We start from the raw sequence: 11,156 nt of genomic DNA on the forward strand, positions 1-11,156 counted from the left end.
TATTTACTTAATTCAGTTTGTGTACTAACAAAATAATATTTTATATGCCTTTCTCACAAATACATGCTTTAATGATAATGTTAGCTAAAAACCACGGGCATGTTAATCATTTAGTCATGGGTTTCACATGAAATATCTTTTTTTAATGTGCACACCTACTCTGTGAGTTGGTGTTATTATTATTATCCCTGTTTTGTGGATGAGGAAAGTTAGGGTCAAAGAGGTTAAATAACTTGCCCAAAATTACATAGCTGAATGGTTTTAACCACTACAAGATAATAGGTAGCTTTAATTCACAGGTCTTTTCTAACAACCTCATGTCTGTAGGCAACATGTTGAAACAAGTATACTTTACAGGTAAAAAAAAATTAAGGTCTATAAAGAATAAATAACTTGTTCAATATCATACTAACTTAGCATCAGCACCCACGAATAAAATAATTCCTGAAAAGGCAGTCTAATGGTACTGTAATAATAACAAATGTTATATATGGAGTTCCAGTTTAAATATACATTCTAACAACATGGTCAGAACGTATCTTTCTAAACCTAAGAAAAGTTCAGCTGTCAGTTCTCAATTTTGTTATTTTTTTTTCAACTAGCTACAACTGAATAAGACTGATGCTCTGATTACTGTTATATGTGGTACAGAAAACTGTAATAGAAATTTGGAATTATCCAGTGAATTTATATGCCTCCATTATCAGCTTGGCATAATAAAGTAATTAAGGACAATACGACTGCTTATAAATAACTCAACCCAACATTAATATTTGATAAACTTTTATTCTCATCCTGTAAATATTTTAACACTTCCAACTTCCAATAACAATATGCTACAACAGAAAGGACTCCTTAAAAAGCTAGCTATTAACTCTCACATACATGGCAGTTAATATCACACTAAAATGGTATATATCAATAACAAAAAATGTCTACCCCTTTTTTCCAAACTTACAAGGAATTTTAAAAAAGAAACAAAAGAAAACAAAAACTGATAATTCATTTGGGTAGCTGGTGTAAATTCTGTGGAATACTGATGTAAATTCAGTACTGGTGGAAGAGTGGTGTAAATTTCATATCGAATTTACTAATAATGCCTTCTCCCAGATTTTATACAAGATACAAACTCATATTTGGGACAACATATGCATACCTCAGAGACACTAACTCTCTGTATTAAAATATATGCTTCCAGTTATATGAATGGTATCACTTTAATATTTAAAATATCAAAATTATAAGCATAGGCTTAACAGTTATATGCTGAGTTTTCTTGATCTGTTCTCTAAAAGAATATGCAAGACCAAGAGGTTTTGATGTAATCTCTCTTGGTTTATAATTTTCCACTTTTACTTTTTACATTAAAATTGCCTTTCTCCAAACTAGAGGATGAACAAACTAAGAAAATCAGTTCTCTCTGAATAGCTATTTGATGAAACAGAAGCAGAAACAATAAGCTACTCACTTCCATCTTTGTTTATTCAACCAATATTTTTAAAGTGACTGACTCATGTATGCTCAGTACACTCTCTCTTCAGTATTTAATGAACTGTGGTAATTGAAGGGGAAAGATCACAACCAAAGAACTTCCAACATGTCTCTGGTAGTGATAGACATAGTAACTATAAGGTGAATTACAGAAATCTTATTTTTTTGTGACACAATACATCAGCATGTGGTAACTCAGGGGTATTGTAAAAACAGCTCTAGCCTACTTTAGTGATAGGAAAATGACAAAGTCCTCCTGAAATCCTTTCTTCTATATGTTACCTAATATCAAAACAAATGATCAACGTGTGAAACATGGCTAAAAAATTTTGCAAAACACAGAAGACAGGTTCCACTTTCCAATGAGTACACGACAGACTTTACTTCGGATATGACATATTAATAGCATGTTTGTTCTTTGAAAACTCCCCATCTAATCCCCTTTGGAGACAGAACTACCTTCTCATAACAAGATCAACCACAGTATCAAAATAATAATCAATGGTGAGGACTTAATCTCAGGACACAAGCATAAAATACTTTTGATTTACCTCTAGGAAAACACACATTTGCTTTGGTCTTTCTTAATTGCAATATTTCTGTTAAATAAGAGACTAAATTTGAAATGGTACACTTTTTCCTGTTTGTCTTCCTATAATTCTAGTGGCTAGGCTCAGGTAAGTAAAAACTGTTTTGGAACACAGTGTGCATGTCTACCACTCTCTTCAGTCATGGGTAACAGAGAAATAGAAAACACAGTTCTGCATTAATTTTTTTTTCTGTAAAACTATAATGCTCTCTTGACATAAGGATAAAATGAATTAACTACTCCCCTAGGTGGGATAAACTAAGAAATGTAAGAATAAACAAAGTTACAAGGCAATGCAATATATAGTCCTGATTAACCCTCCAATATTATCAAAAGCAAGATTTGGCTTCTTTTTCTTTACTAGAAAAGCCTTGAGAAAGCAAAACAAAACCTAGCAGTGTTTCTCAAGTAGGCCCCAGGAGGAAAGTGAATATATACCCAAGGGATCTCGGGGCACCTTTCCTTCAAGCTCAAAATTTCTTTCAAGTCTCCACTTAGAGCTTTAAATATTATTAAAATTTTGTATTCTACCTCATAATACATACATGTTTACTTTCATTTCCTCATTGCCACCAATCTTCAAAACAAAGGAAAAACATATACCAGGAATATGTGCCATGATTATGTTGTGGTTTCATATAACTTTGATACCTGGCTCCTCCCAAAAACCCAGTTTAAGAATTATAGATTTAAGAGTAATGTGGCAAATGAATAGATCCATTTATCATTTATCTTCTTTTTTATTTTATTAACAATGTTTTTATTTATATTTTTTTGAGACAGGGTCTCACACTGTTACCTGAGCTGGAGTGAGTGGTACAATCTCAGCTCACTACAAGCCATCCTCTCTGGCTCCCGCCTCAGCCTCCCGAGTGGCCGGGACTACAGGTGCAGAACAGCATGTCTCGTTAATTTTTGTAGAGATGGGGTTTTGCCATGTTGCCCAGGCTGGTCTCGAACTCCTGGGCTCAAGTGATCTGCTCAGCTCAGCCTCCCAAAGTGCTAGGATTACAGGTGTGAACTACCACACCTGGCCACAATGTTTCTATTTTTAAAGCCTTAGCCACAGTGCTAAGAATTTATTACCTAAGTTGTCTGCTTGGGTTAATTTCTTGTCTATTCTGTAACACCAACTAGAGCTCAAACCATGCCTCCTTCTTGATAACTTCAAAAGCCAATTTTATCTGTGTACTGGGAAGCAAGGTGCTAAAAGTGCTAGATATTTTAGGAGAGAGGAGACTGTATGAGTAGTCATCTAGAGGTATGGGAGAGTAAATGGACCGGGGAAACAGAAAATGATTCTTGGGTAGCATAAAGGACTCACTGAGCTAAAGGATCATTAATTTAAAGTGAGACTGGTAAACATGGTTACCTTTTTTTTCCTCTAGGTGTGTTCAGATGTATGGGTGTGGACAAGGAGTTAAGAGAACACAAGGCTATATCACTATCATGACTATGAAATTTAAGCTGGATAAGGAAAGTAAGATCAGTAAAACCAGAGACTGAAAAAAAAATAGATTTTTAAAACTGAGGGTTCCAATAGGTCTAAACACTTCAAAACTGTGAAACTGAGATTATGGAGGGGTTACAGTTTAGATAAAGATAAAATATAGAAGTGGGTACATAGTGAGATGGAATGCAGGGCAAAATTTATCGGGAGAGAGGGGTTTCAGATTTGAAGACACCAGGATATTAGAAGAATTATACATATGAACAATGGAATCACCAAGAATTACAAAACAAGCAGTACTGGAATGAATGCCAGTAAACCAAGAACCATAATCTATTAGGAGACAATTTTCCATGGATCTTGTGTTTCCGCACATATTGTGAGCAGAGGCATGGACTGTCTTTGTTCTGGGCTATCTTTTTAAGCATGCTTGTGTATCAAACAGCCCTGGAAAATAGACAGTGTCTTCTTCCACAGCAAAGGATAGGTTTCCTTACACTCTTGGAAGAGACAGTCTCTTCCTTCCAAACAAGGGCAGACAAGCTTAGTATCCATTATAAAAGATTCCAGTTCCCTAAGCTTGGTGTTCCTCATCTGTCATTTAATCCATGGTGTGTGCAGGTATCATCTGGACCTCTTCATATCACCCCTTGGGAATCAGAGAATTCATGCAAGCAAATGCTGTCACTTTAGCTAAAGTTTTTGCTATTAGTAATAAGGTCCTTTGTCTCTGGGCCAGAAATCTCCTGTCTTCTGCCAGCATCCATGAAATTATGGCAGGTTAACTTCTTAGCTTGCAAGTAAAGCAAATCTCAGACACTTCACAATTCTTAACAAAATCTCCACTGAGTGAGAGATGGAGATGAGTGATGACTATAACTAAATGGATAGAAGGTGGTATAGTCTGATAACATAAGATAAAATTCGGAGGTGTTTGAGAAGAAAGAATGGTCTGGAAAATGCAACGAGAAGCTAAGAGTACACCTCCAGGTTCAAAGGCAGAAAGAAGCAGGAGAGAAAATGGCTACTACCTGAAAGGGTTGCAGGTAGTATCATCAGGGAAGCAAGATTTAATTTAGAGCAAAATTAAAGTAATATTAACAGAAGAGGCTGAAGATAAAAAGAAATTTGCTGATGACTGACCTTGAGTTCCAGAGACTTTATGAAAGATTTTCAGGCAACACGGAGAGGTAGGTTTTAGGGTTAGTTTTGGATACATGTGTTAAGAAACCCACGAGTCTTGAGCTCCTTGCTGTAACTTACATGAGCAAGATAAAAGGTCATGATGAAATTAAGTTATGATAGTTTTAATCAGATCAAATATTTGCTTGTTTCTATGTCCTTTGACCACTTTTACCAACAAAATATCTATTATGAAATGCTTTATCTCTTACTAACATCATTTTAGAAAATTTAGAACATATGAGTTTTTAAAAATTTAAATGCCAAACTGTTATTTAAGATAGTAAGAAGCAAGTGTTAACTTACTTGAATTAGATCTAAAATGCCAAGTTCACTTTCTGAGGAATCCACACAGAAGACAAAATATAACGTTGCGTAATGTCTATAAATCAGTTTGTTGTCAGATCCTCCAATTAATCTAAATGACAAAAAAATTGTAATGTTATTGGAAACAAAATGCAAAACATTTTCATTAGCGCAAGCAAACTGACAATTTGTTTAAAAACCACTTGTCAAACGAAAGGTGACATTCAATGGCAAAGCATTTAAGTGAACTTATTCAGAGACTAGGTAAATTAAGATGGCTGTTTTCTTCAGCAATATCAAGTAAAAGAAGCCAGTGCTTAATTTCAGTTCATTCATTCATTAAACCGTTCTCTGAGTAACTACTGTGTGCCAGGTACTGGTAGTGGGGAAGGAGCAATAAACAAACATATCAGAACATCATCAGATAGTGGCAAGTGTTACACTAAGAATCAAAATACAACGATGATATATTGATGGGTTCCCTATTTCAGGCTGAATATTAAGCAAGAGTGACATTTAAGCTGAGATCTAATGATAAGGAGTTGGCTTGAAAAAAATTTAGAGAAGAGCATTTCAAGCTAAGGTAGTAAGTAATAAACGGCCATTTCATCAAGAACAAAGTATGTATGTTCAGGGAAGAGAAAAAAGGTCAGTAGATAAGAAAAGATTAGTAAATGATACAGTCAGAGAAGTAGGCAGAAATTAGATCATGGGGCATTTGTAAGTGCTTACTAGATTTAACTCCATACGTCACAGTAAGTTACACAGCTTAAGACTGATTATCAACTAGAAAAAAAAGAAGAATGACACTTCTTAAGTTTTGGATAGATTCACCATCAAGATCTCTTCCAGAATTACATTGTTTTGAAATATAAATGCAAGAAAACTAAGCTAGGATACTAAATTCTTTAATGAAATACTTTTATTTATAATGACTGGAATTTTAGTATTTTAAAAATAATAATTTAGGAATCATTCCAAACATCTTATAATTTTCTAAATATAGTTTAGCTATTTCATAGTTAAGTTCGCAATAATGAATTCACCTTCTTAAAAGACCTCTAAACACTTAACATAATTTACAATCAAGGTTATATGAAACCAAAAGTAAACTAACATCCATCCCAACAGAATATAGGAAAATGGCATTTCTTTCTCTCTCTCTCTCTTCTTTCTTTTTGAGACAGAGTTTCACTCTGTCACCCAGGCTGTGACAGAGCCTGGGTGGCGCTATCTCAGCAGCCTCCGCCTCCTGGCTTCAAGCCACTAAAGTAGCTGGGATTACAAGCGCGCACCACCACACCCGGCTGATTTTTGTACTTTTAGTAGAGATGAGGCTGGTCTCGAACTCCTGAGCTCAGGAGATCTGCATGCCTAGGCCTCCCAAAATGCTAGGATTACAGGTGTGAGCCACCATGGCTGGCCAGCATCTATTTTTTATGCAGTAAAAATAATACTAAACTTACAAGTTCTGTAGAAACAACTTCTCAAGGTATATACTACTTCTATGTCCTCTAATAGCAAAAGGAGAAATGATCTTTGACAAGAATAAAAATTTCCTACTATCCTAGATACTCCTCTAGAGAAGATATTTAATTTAAAAATATCTACATGCAATTTAAAGATTCTGAGAGTGTATTTATAGACTGTGACTGCAATTGTTCCCTGAAAGAGGTAAAAAGAACACAAATAGGAGGCTTCACTTCATTCTGAAACAGCAATTTAGTGATTATCTTAAAATTTTGCTTTACTTTAAAAGGAGAGCAAACTTCTGAAGAATATAAGTTTCAAAGAGGCCATTAATGCTATTAAAAGCAAGCAAAAATATTAATGTGGCAAGTATATATTTTACCTTTAAAAATATAATTTTATCTTTAAGCTATAGTATAATACTGATAAAAATTCCTGTACAGAATGCAATACATCATATACAACCACAGGATTGAGAAATCCTGTTAGTCCAAATAACTCATTTTATAGAGGAGAAAACTGAGGCCCAAGAATTTAAGTGACCTGTCCAAGAAAATCAGCCTCTTAGTAACAAAACTAGGATTAAACTAGATGTGTAGCCTCATCTTTGCTGCAATATTTGCTTTCTATTTTTTGTAAGGTTAAAAAAGAACAATCACAATTTCAAGCCACAATTTCTATTTCAAATAGCACCCTAGTTAGATTAATCAGGTTCTTACTTCTAAATGCAGTACACACTGTGCTGGGTGGTAAGTTTCCTAGGAGATAAGAAATCAAGAGGCTAGGATGAGAGGAAGTGACAGTAATGTCAAAGACAACTAAAGTTGAATCAATACAAGTAAAATTCAAAAACAGAAGCAGGTACACTTGTCTCAATTATTAAATCAGAAGCCTTGAGTTAACAGAAACATTTTTAAGTATGTATTGGACATTTAAGGACAGCATGATATAACCTTTTAGGAAACCCAAGTTAAGTGTTCCACATGATAAAAAGTAACTTATGACCATGGATTCCCTGTTATCCAGAGTATTTCTCATCCATCATACACATTAAAATACAGAAAATTCTAGGTTTCTCTGACTGATTCATGTTTGAGAACAAACTGTTTTCATGGAAGTTATTAGTTTAAAAGTATTTATTTGTAATATTTGGCAATATTCTTATTCATTTTAAAATAGAAAAATCGATTAGCTGAATTAGGTATATTTGAAAAACAGACTTCAGTATTGTAATAGTAAAATAAAAAATGTAATCTAATTTTTATGCACATTCACACAAAGGAATACTCTATAGTCATTAAAAAGAATAAGCTTGTCCTAGATGTGTTTACATGCAAAGTTTTTGAACATACTGAGAACCAGCAACATGCAAATGAGCATATAAGCATAATCTCATAAATAAAAATTTCAAGGTTGTATGTTAGTCAACACATATAACATACTTAATATGTTAGTCTATACAAACAATTTTCTAGAAGGATACACAAGAAATTGGGTAGAAGGACTAAGGTTGAGAGATTCTTATTTTACATTTTATACTTCCCTGTAATGTTGGAATTTTTACCATTAATATATTACCTTTATATAAAATTCCCTTTCAAAATTTTTAAGAGGGAAAAAAAGATTTCATATCTTTAAAAAATAATTCTTTAGGTTAGATTTATAGCTAACATAGGTGGCAATTAATTCACCTAATCCAATTAATCAAAATTAGAAAACTTTTACCATAAACTGATTAAACAGTGTATATTTTAATCATATAGTCAAAACTTAGAAATGTCTATGAAATGCTTTACTTACAATCCTCCTTCTAGGAAATTACAAACATTTTCATCTCTCTTAGATACCAAATGGAAAGTCTCCCTGATGATTTGCTGTTGTGTATCTTCACTCTGAGGAAGAATAATTCATATATATTAGGACGGAGGGTATAGGTTTAATAGCATTTTAAGAATTTTTAAAATCAAAGGTAGTAATATGTATCTGGGAAATCCATCTAAGAGAGGGGTCCTTGGAGAAGTGACTTAAATTACACCTTACAGAAGCAAAACCCAACATTTTTTGATGAAAAAGAAAAGAAAAAACCAAGTATTTATATTTACCACTATAATAAAAGTAACATATTTCTAAGTTTCAAAAACCAACAAGAAAAAATATTAGATGAATTACACACACTAGTAAAAGGCAAACTAGATGTTAGTCAAAGCTGATTATCTTATGAATGAGTAAACTGAATCAGAAAGGTAAAGTTATAAATAGCATAGCTAATCTATATTTGAATGGAGAAAAGAAATAGAACTATGGAGCTTCCAATTAAGTTTCACCTTTACTAAATACAGACTGAGGTAAGAGTCCATATATCTTACTCATCTTTATATAAGCTGATCTAAAGCCAAGGATTGGCTCAATAAATATTTATTAAGCTGGACTAAGCAATTTATATTCCAGTAAGAGTCAGTGTCCTGACCGGGCACAGTGGCTCATGCCTGTAATCCCAGCACTTTGAGAGGCCGAGGCGGGCGGATCACAAGGTCAGGAGATTGAGACCATCCTGGCCAACATGGTGAAACCCCATCTCTACTGAAAATACAAAAATAGCTGGGTGTGGTGGCGTGTGCCTGTAATCCCAGCTACTCGGGAGGCTGAAGCAGGAGAATCGCTTGAAGCCAGGAGGCAGAGATTACAGTGAGCTAAGATCACGCCACTGCACTCCAGCCTGGTGACAGAGTGAGACTCCATCTCAAACAAAACAAAACAAAACAAAACAAAACAAGAGTCAGCTTCCTAAACACTGCAATAGAAAACTGAACAAGATCATGAACACCAATTTCACAGGAAAGGATGTGAATGGTCCACAAAGAAATAAAAAGTTACTAAACCTCAGCAGTAATTAAGTGAAATACAAATTAAAACAACGAGATAGTTCCACATGTACCATATTGGCAAAAGTATAAGAATATGATAGTATAAAATGTTGACAAAGATGTAGAGCCAAAGAAACTCTCACCTCACCAGTGGTAGGGTAAACATATAATCACTTGGGGAAACAGTTTTATTAACCAGCACTTTCTCTCCTAGATACTATTCTAAACCATATGAAACCAGTTTTTGAAGATCAAAAACAATTGAGCATTGGCAATTACACAGACAGTTGACCCTTGAACAATGTGGCGGTTAGGGATGCCAATCCCCCATGCATTTGGAAATCTACGTATAAGTTTTGACTCCCCAAAAATGTAACTTAGCTATACTTTTTCTCTTAACAATCTGTCATCGTGACATTTTAAAAGTCAAACCTCTTTCTATAAGCAACAAACCGTCCTTTGCTGGCATTAAATTCTCCAGCTTTAGATCCTTTACCTTCCTTATGCTTTATGTTATCATATAATGACTTCACTTTTTCTCAAATCATATTCTATAGGTATGCCTTTCTTACAGCATTCCTGTGCCCACATAAGAGCTGGATTTTCAATATTAGATAAAAAGGGATTTTGCAAAAGGTGCAAAGTTTTCTCACACATTGGCATAGCTATAGCTACAGATTCATGAATATTCTTTTCTTTTCTTTTTTTTTTTTTTTTTAGATGGAGTCTCCCTCTGTTGCCCAGGCTGGATGGAGTACACTGGTGCAATCTCGGTTCACTGCAACCCACCACCAGGGTTCAAGCAATTCTCCTGTCTCAGCCTCCAGAGTAGCTGGGATTACAGGTGCCTGCCACCATGCCCAGCTAATTTTTGTTTCTATTTTATTTTATTTTAATTTATTTCTATTTTATTTTATCAAGACAGAGTTTTTGCTCTGTTGCCCAGGCTGGAGTGTAATGACATGATCTCACTCACTGCAACCTCCGCCTCCTGGGTTCAAGAGGTTCTCCTGCCTCAGACTCCCAAGTAGCTGGGATTACAGGCGCCCACCACCATGCCCAGCTAATTTTTGTATTTTTAGTAGAGATGAGGTTTCACCATGTTAGCCAGGCTGGTCTTGAACTCGACCTCAGGTGATCCACCTACCTCAGTCTCCCAAAGGGCTAGGATTACAGGTGTGAGCTACCGCGTCCAGCCATAATTTTTGTATTTGTAGTAGAAACGGGGTTTTGCCATGTTGGCTGGGCTGGTCTTGAACTCCTGAACTCAAGTCATCCACCTGCCTTGGCCTCCCAAAGTGCTGGGATTACGGGCATGAGCCACTGTGCCTGGCCATGAATTTTATTTTCTTTATGATAGTCCTTTTGCTGGATTTATTTATCTTGAAATAGTGGGCAATCACAGCCACAGACCTCTATCTCAGGTACATATCAAGCAATTTAACTTTTTCTTGTAGTGTCATGACATTTCTCTGCTGCTTGGGAGCACTTCCAACATCACTAGTAGCACGTCAAGGTTTATGATATTATAACAAACATGACAACAAATTACACAGGAATTGGGAGAAAGCACTTTTTACTGTGATGTGCAATTTACTAAAGATACAAACTGCTCACCAGGAGATGATGAGCATCACACAGCATTTTAAGCAGATTCTCAAAACACCTGAATTTACCACAATAGCAACAGAATACTGGAATTACTACAGTAGTACAGTATAAACCACAGTTAATTTTATACAGTTATAATACTGCATCTTTCCATTTGTTTACAGTTGTCTCCACTGAGAGTAGCACCACGTAC

At 35.0% G+C, this 11,156-nt stretch overlaps 1 protein-coding gene across 1 annotated transcript in view; it reads right to left on the minus strand.

The window, feature by feature from the left end:
* Positions 1-8,392, minus strand: part of AP3S1 (adaptor-related protein complex 3, sigma 1 subunit) — a gene marked incomplete at its 5' end in the record, with an annotated part of 47,517 nt that extends 39,125 nt beyond the window's left edge. Inside the window, 2 exons of the mRNA XM_011972872.1 lie at positions 5,019-5,130; positions 8,289-8,392. Of these exons, the coding sequence (XP_011828262.1) occupies positions 5,019-5,130; positions 8,289-8,392 (216 nt within the window). The remainder of the gene's footprint in view (positions 1-5,018; positions 5,131-8,288) is intronic.
* Between the last annotated feature and the right edge of the window lie 2,764 nt (positions 8,393-11,156).

Source organism: Mandrillus leucophaeus, unplaced genomic scaffold (genome assembly GCF_000951045.1).
Source record: "Mandrillus leucophaeus isolate KB7577 unplaced genomic scaffold, Mleu.le_1.0 Scaffold131, whole genome shotgun sequence".
Classification (NCBI taxonomy): domain Eukaryota; kingdom Metazoa; phylum Chordata; class Mammalia; order Primates; family Cercopithecidae; genus Mandrillus; species Mandrillus leucophaeus.